This window comes from Vipera ursinii, assembly GCF_947247035.1.
Source record: "Vipera ursinii genome assembly, chromosome: 3".
In the NCBI taxonomy this organism is placed as follows: Eukaryota; Metazoa; Chordata; class Lepidosauria; order Squamata; family Viperidae; genus Vipera; species Vipera ursinii.
The window spans coordinates 13,575,196-13,591,810 of NC_139516.1; the positions used below are offsets into that span (position 1 = coordinate 13,575,196).

Genomic DNA, 16,615 nt, shown 5'->3' on the forward strand with positions numbered 1-16,615 from the left:
ATCTGGTTGGCACCGCGCACCCACGGCGGGGGGTGGCAAAGGGAAAGTCTAGCCGCACGAGGTGATGATCGGTCCATGACAGGGGCATAATAGTCGTGGCACCCCCACCGATATCATCGCGCCACCGTCCAGACAAGAACACCAAGTCTGGGGTGTGGCCTCTCTCATGAGTCGGTCCAGAAATTATTTGTGACAGGTCCATGGCCGCCATGGAAGCCATGAACTCCCGAGCCAGATCGGACGATCCTCCCAGGGACGGTAGGTTAAAGTCGCCCAAGACCATGAGTCTTGGGAATTCAACCACCAACCCTGAGAGGACATCGAGTAGCTCGGGCAGGGCTGCCGCTGCATGATTAGGTGGTAGGTATGCCAGCAGCAGGCCCAACTGCGCCCCCGGGCCGTATCTCAGTAGGAGAGACTCACACCCGACCATCTGAGGGACGGTGATCTCTCGCTAAGGGATTCCCTGATGATAACTGCCACTCCCCCGCCCCTCCCATGGGCCCGAGGCCGGTGCAGCACCTGGAAACCTGGCGGGCAGAGGTCAACCAGAGGGACACCACCCTCTTGGCCCAGCCAGGTTTCCGTGATGCAAGCCAGGTCCGCGTGCTCGCTCTCCACTAGGTCACGAACAAGGTGTGCCTTGTTAGCTACGGACCTGGCATTTTTATATCTTCTCAGGTTTGGGAGCTGTTCCAGGAAGCAATTGATCTTGTGCTAGTGAACCTTTGTAAAGTTAGTTTTGCTTCTTCTGGCTGACTTGAACAACTCAAACAGCTGGTAGCAATGAAAACAGCATAGCTACCTCTAAGATTCATTATTGCAGTTTTGCTGCATTGTTTTTCAGTGTTATGGAGCATGGACCTTTCTGTACTTGATAGCAAGATGACATTTTATATGACTGTTTATACACACAGATACTAGAAGGTGCCTTCTTGGAGAAACATGTTCTAATAAGAAGGTAGAGTGAAAGCATTTTCTAGATTAAAAAAATATTTCCTTCCTTATGGCAGATGATTTCCTTCTTCTGCTTTTTGCTTCCTTGCAATGGCAAGTTTTTGAAGATGAGGATCAGCCTCTAGTCAGGCTGCAAGCTGGAGATAACTCAGAGATTAATCAAGATTTGGGCCCAGCAGGTCTCAGTGAATTCAGTCGAGTACCAAATTTTATCCATTGCAGGTAAGAAATAAAGGAAAACATGTTCATGTTTGGGTTTTCTCCAGAAAGCACAACAACTTCCAAATATACTATCCTCTAGATAAGTAGGATTAAAGCCCTCATAATTCCTAGCTAGTACAACTATTTGAATTTTGGAGTGCTTCTTAATATAATGTTGAATTTTTTCAGGTACCGATAGCAGCTGTGATTACCAAATTCTCTTCCTCCCCCAACAGCAGTGCCACCTCAAGGTATATGGCACCACACATTAACTGATGGTGCCACCTCCTGCTAATGCATAGATTTTCATTTTTAGAATAATTTGGAAGAAGTGGCAGCATTAGTGCCTCCTAATTTTTGGGACCTTAGGTCAATGTCTATTTGACCTTAACTTAAACCTGACTCTACCCAACAAACTATAGTTATAAACAAAGTGGCTTTATATAGTGGGTGAATTAAACCAGCACACTCTATAGAACTTGTAGTCAATTCTGTCTTTGTTTCCCTCATTACTACACAATCTAGTTTCTATTCATTCTATTGTCATTTTTTTCTTCTGAATAGATCTTATTTGGATCTGATGAAAGTGCTTATATTCAAGTACCTCTTCTGGATTGTCCTTTGTCTAATTTTTGTGACCGGGACAGCCAGGATCAGCATCTTCTGTGTGGGCTACTTGGTTGCCTGCTTCTACTTTATGCACTTTGGACAAAGCCTTCAGCTGAAGCCCATCAGAGACATTCTTAGACCATGGGACTACTTGATTGTCTACACTACTTTGGTTATAACAGTAAAGAATCTTCTTGCTGTATGTAGTGGGTTAATGTTTGTGATCAACTTGTTGAGGAAGGGCAAAAATATCTATTTATTGTAAACTGCCTCAGAAAAAATTATTCTAATTTTATTTCTGACAATTCTTTAACTGGATGAAAGAAGATTGGTTTCTTTGTTTTGAAATGGTCTTTGAAAAGAAAAAAGAGTGCTGGTGAATTTCTCATGTTCTTGCTCTTTTTATATATAAAGTAGGTATGGAGGTCTTGTTTTTTGGCATATAAATTGATTTTTCATAGCTTCTTATATTTAAAACTTAAGGGAATTTTATTTGATCCCAAGGAAATTTTCTTAAGAAATTTCTCCCATTGGGCATCTTTGAAATTGAGAAGTTAGGATGGCTAAGGAAGCTCGAGAATGGTGGAAAGCTATGCAGCAGAAAACAACAGAGATAGCAATTCCACAATTAACTAGGCTTCAAAATACCAAGAAGAGAAATTTTAAGGAAATTCTCAAACATTCGAAGTATAAGGTAGAAAAGGAGAAGTCTAAGCCTCTTTTAGGGCTAGTGTGAGAAATTTCAATATTTTGGCATAGCCTTAAGAAGTATAGTTTGGAACCACTGTTGATGCAGAGGGAATTTAAGTGCAGTACATTGAAATTATCATTGTGAAATAAGACATGTCAGACACTGCTCATAATTCTTAAAGGGATGCAGTAGAACTGGTTGCATAGGTTGAGATTATACAACTTCCAACATGTTGTGTCAATATCTAAAAGAGAAATACATGATAGGTGATGATAAACGAATCTAGCCTTCCTGTCATCCAGCAAACATAGCCAATGGCTGAGCTGACAGGAGTTACTAATATAAGCAGATGTGCCTGAGGATCCATTGTTCTTATCAAAATGAGATATTTCTGTCATGATGCAAACTCTGCTCTTTTCTTATACACAAATATGTTATGACTTACTTACAAAGAGAGTAGAGCTTTTTAATCCTCCCTTGATTGCCCACGGACTCTAAATCCAAGTTGCACTCTAGAAAAAACCTTAAAGGAGGTTGCTGTGTTTGCATAGTCAAAAAAGAGCATTGTTATAATAATTTACAGTAGGTGGTAATTTGAATTTGAATTTGAATTTTTGAATTTTTCCAATTCAAAACTCCAATTTGGACTTCCCATTCCTGAGGCCACTACTGTGCCATTTAGTCACTTGGGAAATTAAAAGCTCAAACACAAAACAAAATATTTCTTTTTAAAATTTTATTTTTATTTGCCCATACTTGCCCATTTGATCACCAGATTCTTGATCATTAAGAGCTCCAATTTTACTACCCTCTATTTATATTATCTTCCCCCCTTCCCCACGAGGCAGGGGAAAGATCTGGAGCTCTAATCCCTGCTAAATTGTTCTGTTTTCCCCCTTCTTTTTTTCTACAGGTTGGAGCATGTGCATACCTTAATAAATTACAAATAAATTATTGTTGGCTAATTCAGACCTTCGCTATGTATTGCACGATACCAGGATATGAAGTAGGTAAGTGAGAAGCAATTCCATAGAAAGATAGGCATAAGGCATCCCAAACGTTCCTTAAAGAGAATTATAAATACACTTCACTTTATTTCCTGGGTTTGTTGTGTTATGTCGCAGGACTAGGAGTGGAGAGATTCAGGTTCTAGTTCTCCCTTGAGCACAGAAGACAAAAGAGTGACTTTGGGGCGTTTCCCTCAACTTGGGACTAGAAAGTCAAAATTAACTACTAACCTGCACTGAACCTGAATGGTAGATTATGGCCCTTCAATGTAAGGATATTTATCCTGCAGGACATTGGAAAAACAAAACAACCTCTTCAAAAACACATGGCACAACATAGGAGAAAAAACCCATCAGGTCAGAATTCAGCAGTCCATCTGCATTTGAAAGACAAAGGCCACTCTTTTGAAGACAGCAAAGTCCACATTCTGGACAGAGAGGAACACCGGTTTGAAAGAGAGGTTAAAGAGGCCATCTGCATTAAAACTGAACAGCCCCCTCTCAACAGAGAGGAAGGAATACAACATTACCTCTCATCTGTTTGCAACACAGTCCTTTCAGTAGTTCCAAGAAAGTTCCACACCCATCTGTCGGCACAGATAAAACTCCAAATGGCCTAAACAACTCTCAGAGAGAGTGCTAATGACCAGATGACTGCAAGGAATATAAATCCTCCCATTCTCTATCAGTCAGTCAGAACTAAAGAAGCTTCTTGGATGAGAAGCAAACATCTTCAAGGAAAAACAAAGAAAGTCCAGTAACCTTTTGAAAAAGCACTTTTGGGTTCCCTTAGCATGAACACCTAATAGTATAAGGATTATGACTCTTGCCATGTAAATATAAGGTTGCAGGTCTGAAACTGGCACAAAGGTTTTTTTAAAAAAATTTCTTTCCCTTCCCACTTGTGTGTGTGTGTGTGTCGCCACAGGCATCCATGTATATATAGATAACTACCACAAGTAACTGAAAAAAATATAAAATGTTGCATCTGGGGAAGAAGCTTAATAGTAGAATGTTTGATTTCCATGCAAAAGATCTTAGACTCAATTGTTCCTGAGTTCTTGGAAAAAATCTTAAAAAGCAGTGGCCAGTCACAGTACGTAATGTGAGGGCAGTTAGACAAGAACTCTTATCCAGAGTAAGACAGATAATTATTCTTAAAATAGTTGCCTGTAATCATTCATCTGTTGTGCTCCTTCATGTATTGCAGATTGATATAGGTGGCTGGAAGCTTCTCCATTGATAGATTAAATTATGTGAGCCTTCAAAAATTGTAATATAGATCTGCTATGCAAGATTCAACTGATTTTTTATAAATATGTTGTATAGATTCAGGAGATTCATGTTGCCTAAGCAGAAAAGCAAATTCTTGAACTCAGATCTTAAAAAGGTTCCATAGCTAATCACAAAAAGCTAATGAATGTTGGGAACATTCAGCCAAGAATGAGCAAGAGACTACCAAGAACTCCCAAGACTTTAGATTATTTATTTATTTATTTGGATTTATATACCGCCCCTCTCCCAAGGGACTCGGGGCAGTGTACAGGGCAATTAAAACACTATAAACAACACATAATATACAAAAATTAAAATGAAATTAAATCAAATAGCCCTAAACAATAAACACATTCTAAAATTTAAAATTTAAGATCTAAAATCCCAGTCCCTCAGTCCAGGCTGGCAAGTTCAAATAGCCAAGTCTTCAGGTTGCGGCGAAAAGAGCGAAAGTCGGGAGCCATTAGATTAGATTGGGAATTGAAAAACATATCCTGAAAGAAAGCAATGGTAAATCATTTCTTTATCATCACCAAGAAAATAGCATCTTTATATTCACCAGTAATATAGCTTAACTGAAAGGACATCTTTAACCAAATGTATGGAAGATAATAGGTTGGATCATTTCTATGCAAAAATATCTTCTCTGTTGAAGGTTAGATATACTTAACAATAGGACAGATTTTAGGCTTTGTGGAATTTTACCCATAGAATGTACTAGACTAGAGAAGCCATAATGTATTTATTAATTTTATTTTGCGGACAAAAATAAATAAAAGAGAAAACATGTTTTGTGACTTGTTTTCTTTCGGATAGCTAAAGTTATCCTTGCTATCTCTGCAAAATAAAGTTTCATTCATGGTCTCCATAATATTCACATTACATTGTACAAAATGCAAATTGTATAAATCTGTTAATATTGGTAATAGCAAAAACAGCAACAACAGCAACATGATTCTTTCTGTAGGGAAACAGAGGGATGATCTACATTTCCAACTTACCACCTAGAAAAACAAGTTTGTGAATATTGTTTCTGCACAGATCCACCTAATAATGAGATATGTGAATTGCCTAAGGATGAAGCAGGTATCCTGTGGGATGCAGTATGTTTCACCTTCTTGCTGATTCAGAGGAGAGTTTTTATGAGCTACTATTATCTCTATATTGTGACCGATCTCAAGGCTACAGATTTGTTAGCCTCCAGGTATTTATCACCAATATTTGAAGTTTACAATGATATTACACTTGGTTATTGTAAGTTGAGATGGAAACAAGGCTAAAGATGGATAATTAACTGATGTAACTAAGCAGACAATTGATATGGATCAAAGTGGGTTATTTAACATTGCCTTAGTGTTATTTTCCATTACCCAGTTTAAGTCTTTCTTGAATTTACTAGAGAAACTGGTGACTATGTGAGTTCTGATCACATGACACATTTAAAACCACCACAGGCTTGAGCAAGGATTGTGGTGATTTTTCAGACCAACATAATCCATTTAATATGGATTGCCTATACAATCCTATAGAGCAGGGGTAGGCAACCTTGGCTCTTTTATGACTCGTGGACTTCAACTCCCAGAATTCCTGAGTCAGCTATGTTGGCTCAGGAATTCTGGGAGTTGAAGTCCACGAGTCATAAAAGAGCCAAGGTTGTCTACCCCTGGTATAGACAATAGAAAAGTATAGGTGCATTCCATGCTCTAAAATTTTGTTGTAGATTCCTCTGGTGTTAGTGATATTAATTAAATGGCTGCTTTACATACACATCTGTTTGAAGGCAGTACACAACTGAATATTATCAATACAGCAGTCTGTGAGCTTCATGGGTTTCCTACAAAGGCAGCTTGCTGGCTACCATTCTAATGTAGAAAAAAAGGAATACTGGATAAATTAGATCCTTGATCTACCAAGGCACAATTTTGGAAAGATTGTTCCAATTTGTTTTTCAAAACAGGGCAGCTGAGATGTTTGAGTTGAAACTGAAAAAAAAGGTGATTTCTCGGATGGAAGAAAATAGAAAATCAATGGAAATCATGAAAAAGCAGTAAGTTTCTATATTCAGTTGCAGCAGCGTCAAAAAACATACCTAGGAAATGTGAGGAATCTATTTTCTTCTGAGATGCTCAATTCGGAAAAGCACTAATGATGGATCTTCAGCTTAAAGGCAGAATATTTCAGTTTAGTATGTCAATATGATTAATGTCACCCATGTAGGCTGGATAGCTTTCAATCAGATTATTTGTTGTGACCAGAAGTATTGCATAGATATTTTGTCTTTTCTAAAATTTGTTTTTGTGGCAACTGTTTCTTCAGCTGTAGCATATACTGTAGTTATCACATACAATATATTCATGAGAAATAGTCTGTGAAATTTGGGACAATTTACAAATAAAAATATTTATTGTTGTCTTCGGTGATCCAAAGAAGTCTGCATGCCTAAATGTATACCATAACTACAAAAATGTGAGTTAAATGTGAGTTAAAATGCTCCCCCCACTCTTCTCAGTGAAAGGATCTTCATATATGTAAAGATGCTAAATGGAAATTATGGTCCTTGATGATCCTTAAGTTCACAAATATGGAAGTGTGGTACATATTATTGGAAAAGAAATAAACTCAAATTTCAGACATCTTGTACTTAACCAGTGGAACAGCCTGCCTCCAGAGGTGGTGAATGCTCCAACACTGGAGGTTTTTAAGAAGAGACTGGACAGCCATTTGTCTGAAATGGTATAAGGTTTCTTGCCTGAGCAGGGGGTTGGAATAGATGACCTCCAAGGTACCTTCCAACTTTATTATTATTATTATATTTAGGCTTCATAGGAAGAATATATGCTGAATTTTATATTGGCAAGCAAGTGAAGCCTGCAAATGAGGGAAAGGAGAGTAATCATAATACTAGCATAGTCTTTTAAAAAATCTCAGTTATATTGGTATAAATGCACCTTTGACCTTTTTTTGGAGTCAGGAAAATCATCTGTTCTTTTGTGATTTTTTAGGATGGACTTGATTAAACCAAAATTTAAAAACCAAAGTTCCTACAAAGTACTAGAAGCAGAGTCTGATCAGATATTGGAAGAGGAGGATCCAGGTAAAAAACCCTCATTTTTCCCCCCACAAAACTTTTGAATAGAAAATTTTGAATATTTAAATAATTAGGAGTTTGGATGCATTATGCATTAGATTACAGGTAGTCCTCAACTTACAATAGTTCATTTAGTGACTGTTCAAAGTTAGTGTCACTGGAAAAAGTGATTTATGACCATTTTTCACACTTATACATATTTGCAGCATCCTCATGATCACGTGACCAAAATTTGGATGCTTGGCAACTGGCTCATATTTATGACGGTTGCGGTATCCCCAGATTGCAGTATCCCCAGACCTTTTGCAACCTTCTGACAAGCAAAGACAATGGGGGAATCAGATTCACTTAACAACTGGGTTATTAACCTAACAACTGTGATGATTCACTGAACAACCATGGCAAGAAAAGTCATAAAATGAGGCAAAACTCATTTAACAAATGTCTCACTTAGCAACATAAATTTTGTGCTCACTTATGGTAGTAACTCGAGGATAATCTTTAATTTTTATTTTTATTTTAACTTCTGTATTTATTGTATGTTATTGTTGTTAGCCGCCCTGAGTCCTTCGGGAGATAGGGCGGCATATAAGTCCCAATAATAAATAAATAATCTATATATATATCTTTTACACTTATTATATATTCAAGATGGACAGTAATTAATATTTATTTGTTATGTATATGTAGGAGTGTGGGTCTATACATATGTGTATATAGCATGGTTAGGTGTGTGTCATCTATGTGTTCCACTTTGAAAGCGGGCAACTAAATTTCATTTTTGATGTTTGCCGTTGTGCCCACAGTAAAAAAAACGACAATAAAGGTTATCTTATCTTATTTGTTTGGTATGAATGACTGCACTTTTAAAATCTGCTAGGCTTAGAAAAGCATGAAGAATGAGTTAAATCAGTTGGTTAAAAATATTTTGGATGATCAGAAATATGTCTTTGATTCAATAGTCAATAAACTTTAAATATACAGTATATATATTTGTAAGCAGAGGACTTACAAAAAATATAGGTGTCATCTTCAGGTACTGCATATAGCTCTCTTTCATGCAAGTGCAGTAGCTTAACAGTGAAATGTTTTGCAAAACAGTTATGGTTTTTGCTCTTTTCTACCTAATTTTCTTCTGATGGGTTGGGCTACAATTGGGTTGAACAGAGGGGAGCTGAAGTTAATTCCATCTGCAGGACACCAGGTTAGATAGAGAGTTGTCTTAAGTGGTTTTAGTATTTGTGAGTAAGAAATGTGGCTATGGAGCTGCAATCTTGAGGAGCTGAAAACATGGCTGAAAGATCTGACTTTTGTCTGTATGGCATAGAATTCCATAAGAGTTTTTTTAATAACTGCATTTCCTGTCTGTTTCAGTGGTTCAAAGTGGGAGCTATTGCCTTTTTGACACAGATAGTGAAGACGAAGAAGAAGAAGAAGAATATGAACACTCTGAAAAGAGCAAAAAAGAATTCTGTAAAAAGAAAACAGCATGGCAGGTGTGACCAATTTCTGGAGAGGAAGAAACTGAGTTGGGGTAGTGACTGAGTGCTAATGGAAATGGCACATAGGCATGTAGTTATTTTTAAATGGTAGGCAAAAACCATATATTGAGGCTTTGTGGGAATACAATTCTGTACCCTTGATTCACAACCATTCTTTTAACAACCACTCAAAGTTACAATGGTACTGAAAAATGTGACTTACATCTGGTTCTCACACTTACAGCCATTGCAGCATTCCCATGATCGTGTCATCAAAATTTGGGTGCACTCCAGCCCAAATTGCAGTGTTCCAGAGTCATGTGGAGACTGTAATGTATTGGGCTTGCTTTGTTAAGAGAACACCACGTGGTAACTGCTGGAAGGCTGTTTGAGCAGGGAAGCTAGCTAACGGGCTCCCAGCTCCTCAGACAACCTGTCTCCGGTGCTGCTATTGGTTGCCCCTAGGGCGGCAATAGGTTGCTTTAAACCTATTGGCCGCCGCCTAAGGGCCAGGGTATAAATTGCTGCATCTGCAGCCCTGTTCTCCAGTTCAGATCCTGCAAGCAATAAACCATGATGTTTGCTGAACTCACTCACCTCGTCTTCATTCCTGCTCAACGAACAGGAACTAGATTCTATTTTCTTTCAGTACATCAATTTTATTTTATGTTTTGGCTGCTTTACAAAAGCCACCATTTTGTTTAAAGGCAGGTCGAAATTCCATAGGAGATAATTTAATATATTCTGCCCCAAGTTAGCCATTGCTCAATAAGATTCTGTCCTCTTTGCAGCTTGCATATGAAGCCTGGATGAACAATGCAAAATCAGCTCTAAATATGAGAGAGCAAGATGAAATCAAAAGTCAAAGAAATAAAAAGGAGGAAAGGAAAAACGATGAGCAACTACCAGGGGCTGAAAGAGGTAGGAGATACTTATACACATGCTGTTATCTTCACTAAGTTATACCATGCTTAGTGGGAAATACTATATTTTAAAGCATCCCCTACCTTTTATTAATATACAGTATTTGGAAACTTTTTCACTTAAAAATACATTTAAATTCTTGTTGATGGAAAGGTGGAAATCTCAATATATTTACAATTACGACTGAGTCATAATTCTGGGTTGCTGTTCTCATTTTTTAGTTTTTGTTTCATTTTGTGTGTTTAGCTAATGTCAGTTTGGAATCCTGTGATGAAAATATAGAGATATTGGCTTCTGAAGAGGACTTGGATAAGTCAGGTAATTAATTCCATTGTACAGAAATCATTAGCATGCAAACTAATGAATCACTCATCTATCTTTCATGTAGGTCACAGGTGAGTAGCCATCAAGGTATTCAGGGCTATAACTCACCCTTCCAGTCTTGGAAGGGTGGGAAGAAGGCCATGTCATCAAAGGTGATGGATCATGAAGCAGGAGAATCCACCAATGAGGATCTATGCTAATTGCAGTTGAGACAGAACACCTGGCCATTATTGTGTCTAATTTGGAGGAAACTGATGTTTTCATTTCCAGTTTATGCATGGGAGGCAAGCAGCTGAGGGCTACAGTGTACACATGTCCTGCAAATTAAATTTTAATGGGTTTAATTCCATGATGGTGATATTTTTATGTTGCTTTGAAGGGACAGATTCTACAGTAAATTTTGAGTCAATAAGTTCCAATTTACCATATCTACCACAAATAGTTATGACTTTCTGATACCAGTTTCTGTTTCATTATTATTCCATATGGTTCCAACTTTATTATCTTGTTAATATTATATTGCAGGTATAAGTGGCTTTTGGATTTTAACTCTGGTCAAGCAGGTGTAATAACGTTTTGCATGAAAAATTAAATGCATTTTTCCACTTTGCAATGCTTGATGACAATTATTAAAATCACAAGCAAGGGAGGCATTTAACTCTTTCTTCTGCTGGTGAACTCTCAGGAAAATCTCTTTGTATAAGAAGGATTACTGGAGTATTGGGAAAAACATCACAGTGGCAGTTTTATAGTACTTTCCCACAAAGTAAGTATCAGCTTCAGAGAAAAGGGTTTGTTTAAGGAATGTAGTAGGACAAGATACTCTGATAAAATTTTCTCTCTATATAGCTCCACCACATAAATTGATACTATTTGCATTTTGAAAATCTGAATGTTAAAGGGAAAGATACATTTGATATCATTTCTAAATTAACTGCCAGATAGCTATATAACTGAAAGTATACCAATGCCAATGAATTTGTAATAACTGTTAGAGGACAATTTAAACAGATCAGAACATGAATATGCAAAATACAGAATAAACTAAGCAAATAAATGTCACCGAATTACAGACAGATGCTATAAGTGTTACAGATTGAAGCATTCTCTCTGTGTGTATGAACATTCCTGAGAGCAGGATTACTGAAGCAGTTTTTATAACTATAATAAAAGGGTTATGCCCCAAACCTTGCAGATTCCTAAAAGGTCTTCAGAATTGGAATGGTGTTGGGCTCTCAGCTTTTCTCATAATAAGACGCTCTTTCTCTTCACAACAGAAAGTATTGTTCAAAGAATAATCAACATTATCAAGCTTATCTCCATCTTGATGCATGCATTGATGGATGACATTATAGAAGCCCTTAATTCCCTGAGTAAAGTTAATTTGGACATTGCTGATGTATTGAGAATGGAAAAATATATTCTTTGGCAACAGATGAACAAGGTAAGATTGCTGAATTTTGAAGTACTGTAGCTTACATACAATTTATAGAAGCTCTGTGTTTTAGTTGCAAATTTAATTTAAGAAACTGGATTTGTTGATTTATTGACTTTTGACTTTTATTATTTTTACTGGGATTAGTTGTGTTGTTGCTAGTTGAGGGCAACTCATGGTGACTCTGTGGGTAGTTGTCCTGAACTGCATTTGGTCTCCACTCAGATAGCCAATCATTGCTGGAGTGACTGCTTTCTGCTGCTAGGATGAATTCATCAAATGCAGGTATAAATGCAGGGCCCCTGACCTTCGCTCCTTCCGGCGCGATTTAAAAACTTATTTATTTGAACAATCTGGCCTGGTTTGATGGGTTTGGGGTTGGATCTAATTTTAACATAGTTTTAATCATTGTATTATATTGGGCAAGATTATTTAATTCTTTTAACTTCTTTTAACTTTTGTATTTATATTCTGATATTTATTGCCCTGTACACCGCCCTGAGTCCTTCGGGAGAAGGGCGGTATAAAAATTAAATAAAACTAAACTAAACTAAATATAGAATTCATGGGACATTTGGGTACTATGGTTGGAATATATGCAATCAGTTTAATTTATTATGTTTTACTTAGAATTATCAGGTGTAATAGATGACCTTATACATTTCTCAATGTATATTGCAGGCGAGATCTCTAGCAGAGACCTACTGCTGGAATAAATCCTGCTACAAGAAACAGAAAAATGATGCTAGCTACCATTGACTAAACTGAGCTAAATAATCATCAAGGGTTCTACTCAATAGAAGGCCAATTCTTGTACTACTACTAAAGATGGTAGAATGTGTTGAAGAGCTTTTCTCTTCACTTGTGACTTTCTGCAGTTCATGTAATATGTCAGTTCCAGATAATTCTAATTTCTTTAGAGCTTTCATGGACCAAAACACAATTCCATTTAATTCTGCTTTACTGCTCTTTTTCCACCCAATTAACTGTGATTTGGATTATTATTTTTCTAAAGGAAAATGAGGTTTCAGCAGATATGGTTCTACAGCATTGCAGATTTGAGAATAATCAGTCAGTTTATGGAGAATATAAAGCCAAAGTAATAGGAACTGAGGAAAGCCAAGACAAGGTATCTGAATCTCCACCGATTGAGAATACGGAGCCTTCATGTGTGCAACTTTGGTAAGAAGTAACTGCCTGCCACAAGGTGGAAACCTGCAGTATTCTTTTTTCAGGTTCTTGTGATGTTCCTGTCTATTAGGAAATACACTGTGATGTTGGGGAAGAGATGTATGTGGATTTATATGTATTTGAATCTGTAGTATCTTTTTTGCCCATTAAAAATCTGGAACATAACCACAAAGACATCTCAGCTTTTGCCTTTAACCCTTTAAAGCAGCATTTGTCAATCTCAGCAACATTAAGATGTATGGACTTCCAATTCCCAGATTTCCATAGACAGCATGCTAGTTGACAATTCTGGGAGTTGAAGTTCATGCATCTTAAATTTCCAAGGTTGAGGAATGCTGTCTTTAAAGCAAAGAATGCTGGTGGTCTTCACACTGCAGGTGCAGGTAAAGGAGAGCTGAAGTGGTCTTCATAAATGGAAACCTTTAAAGGTGGCTGCCTTTGCAGATAACAAGACTGTTTAAAATCAGATTAGACCTGGATGGCAGGTATTGCTTCTACCAACAAATAAAATGCATCATTGATTGATTGTGATGCCAGGTTTTTCTTTATGTTTTACTGTTTGTTTTTGCTTTTATTGTTTTATGAAGTTTGTTTTTATATAATGGTTGTAAAGTGTTCAGAACTGTGCTTTTAAGATGGGCAGCCATAGGAGTTTGAAATAAATAAATGAATAAATAAACAAACAGGAGGATTTCTACACTGGGCAGGTCACAACAAGATGATCTCCAAAAGCACTGGAAACTGAGATTGGCTAGATGATTTCAAATGTCCCTTCCAAATCTATGATTTTATGATGTGACTCCCACACAGAGATCTGTGCAAACAGGAGAAAAACAAAACCTTTTTTAGATTTTTCAACTTGACTTTGGACAAAGAGGATATTCATTAGATTTTTATGATTAAGCAATCTGTTACCCATGGACCAAATGTATGTTCTCTCTCAGCCCAACTATATTGGTTGGTAAAACACAAATTTTTGATGGTGAGATCTTTGGAGGGCAAATATGGAATTTCTGAGCTAAGGAGCATTGCCAGCCCTCATTCTAACAAAGAACTCAAATGTCTCTAGTTATCAAGAAGCTTGTTTCCACTGCTATTTGCTTTGCACAAATCCCTGATGGTAAAAATGATTCAGAAGTGAAGGATTATGAATTTTTTAACAGCTCTTTGGAAGAACAGCCGTTGTAAAAATTTCCTCTCTGTCTTGGAGTTACTAAAATACTTCTGGGGAATTTTTTGTCTCTTTGGAAATCAGGCGATCCAGTGAAACTAATAAAGATGTAATGGGGACTGAGAAGATAGAAGGGGGAACTAAAAAAGAAGCCTACTCCCAAAGATTCATTCTGATCACTTCCTGTGCAGAACCTGCCATTCTTTCCAGCTCTCCATCAGAAATTCAAGAATCAGCAGATTTCTGGTTTACTAGAAGTCCAAAAGTTGACAAACCATTAGGTGAAATTTCTCCAATGATGACAACCAGTGAAGTGGTGCTTAACAGGCAAGGCATATCCCATTATGCTTTTATTGACTGCCTTGTGATCTCAGTTTGCTTTTGAAGAGCATGAATTCAAGATTGCAAAATCCTTAGGCCAACAATTTGCCACGGCCAGCTTGCCATGGGCAACTTGCTGCAGCCAACTCACCACGAGACAACTAGCCATGGCCAACTGACACCAGACAACTCGCTGTGGGATAAGAGTTACACTATTATCAAAGAAATGGTGGAACAGAATCATTAAAGGATGGGACAAAATGAAATGTGAATGTCAAACATTAAAATAATTTTTAATTTATTTTAAATAATTAAATTTAATTGTTAAATTGTCTCACAGCAAGTTGTCCCCTGGCAAGTTGGCTGTGGTGAGTTGTCCCGTGGCGAATTGGTCATGGTGAGTTGGCTATGGCAAGTTGGTTGTAGCAAGTTAGCTGCGTTGAGTTGTCCCATTGTGTTCTGTGAGTGCCTCTTGTTCGCTGTTCTGATACAATCCAGAACAGACATCTCAAAGCTCCATTCTGTTCTCCAACATACTGGGTGAAATATTGAGGTTCACAATCCCAACACTTGGATGATTTCAGTTGTAGAAGGCTGACTAGTACCTTAACAATTCTCAGTGGGGGGGAAAATTGAAAGAGATGTTCATGATGACTTCATCTAAAGTTCAGGATATTATTTATTCTAGAGTAGATGTATGCTGGTATATATGATCTTGGTTACAATTATTAATTGTGAGCTAGTTTGGTCTAGTGGTTAAGGCACCAGGCTAGAAACAGGGGACTTTGAGTTGTCGTGCTTTAGGCATGAAATCTGGCTGGGTGACTCTTTCTCAGCCCATAATATCAGCCTCAGACAACAAAGCAGTTGGTCAATTCTTGTTACAACCAAGGAATCAAGATGATCCAAAAAGCAGACCCTGCACCTGCAGGAAAATGCTAAGAAGGGGAAATAAGTTACAGTAGTTAATGACATTTCTTTTGTAATTTTTCCTTAAATACGGTCTAGCACTCTTCATGACAATGAGCTGGAGCAGTCGGACAAATTTTACCAGTGCCTTCCTTTCCCCTTGAAGTTGGGAGTTGCTTTGTACCATGTTATGGTCTCTACAACAGAAATGCTATGTTATTTAGTTATCATTGTCAACCACATGGTTTCTGCTTCCATTCTTACTTTGGTTCTCCCCATCTTGATATTCTTGTGGCCCATGCTATCCATTCCAAGGCCCACCAAATTCTTCTGGATGACAGCAATAATTTACACTGAGGTAAGTGTTCAGTAGTTGCTGCATTTAGTTGCTGTACTCTTCTCTGTATATCGTATACCCTTGACCGAAGATCGGTACACTCCTTCTATCTGGGATGGTCGTCCTCTTCCACCGAGCGCGCAGCTTCGGGAGGGATGCACATGGAGCGGTGAGGGAGGAAGGGGACACCCGCCTAGCCAGCCAGATCAGCCGAATCAACCCTGGCGATCAATGGGGTGACAGATGTCGCAGCCAGATCGCCCTCACATCCTTCTCTGTATATCAGTTTCACTCACCATTGAGCTTCACTGAAATAAAGAACTGATTAGGCACTAAGAGGTCTCAAGCCTACCTGGAAGTCGTAGTCTCTGACTTGGAAGCAACTACTGGTCACATTAGAAAGAAAGAAAACTAGAGCAGAACATGGCACAAAGTCTCAGGGAAAAAGGAGGAAAACAGGACCTCTTGTTAGCATCTTCCAACACAGGCCTTTGAATAAATGATGATTTGTTTCTGGAATATATGTCCTCCTACTAATTAACCTGGGAAAACACATATGGATAACAATGGAAAACACTGATTTCAGCTAAATCCTACAAGATAAATTTTAATATTGTCCTACAGTTTCTATTGACTTTCTCCTTTGAAAAGAGAGTAAGTAAGTAAGTAAGTAAGTAAGCAGGATAAAATACAA

General features: G+C 37.8%; 1 protein-coding gene across 1 annotated transcript in view; it reads left to right on the forward strand.

Annotated features, from left to right (window-relative positions):
- The window catches only part of LOC310637728 (piezo-type mechanosensitive ion channel component 2-like), a gene marked incomplete at both ends in the record, with an annotated part of 76,071 nt that overhangs the window by 37,932 nt on the left and 21,524 nt on the right, over positions 1-16,615 (forward strand). Inside the window, 12 exons of the mRNA XM_083358229.1 lie at positions 1,014-1,179; positions 1,723-1,966; positions 3,372-3,468; positions 5,782-5,944; positions 6,698-6,787; positions 7,743-7,834; positions 9,203-9,324; positions 10,101-10,230; positions 10,480-10,551; positions 11,835-12,001; positions 13,008-13,174; positions 14,439-14,681. Coding sequence (XP_083214355.1) covers positions 1,014-1,179; positions 1,723-1,966; positions 3,372-3,468; positions 5,782-5,944; positions 6,698-6,787; positions 7,743-7,834; positions 9,203-9,324; positions 10,101-10,230; positions 10,480-10,551; positions 11,835-12,001; positions 13,008-13,174; positions 14,439-14,681 — 1,753 coding nt within the window. The remainder of the gene's footprint in view (positions 1-1,013; positions 1,180-1,722; positions 1,967-3,371; positions 3,469-5,781; positions 5,945-6,697; positions 6,788-7,742; positions 7,835-9,202; positions 9,325-10,100; positions 10,231-10,479; positions 10,552-11,834; positions 12,002-13,007; positions 13,175-14,438; positions 14,682-16,615) is intronic.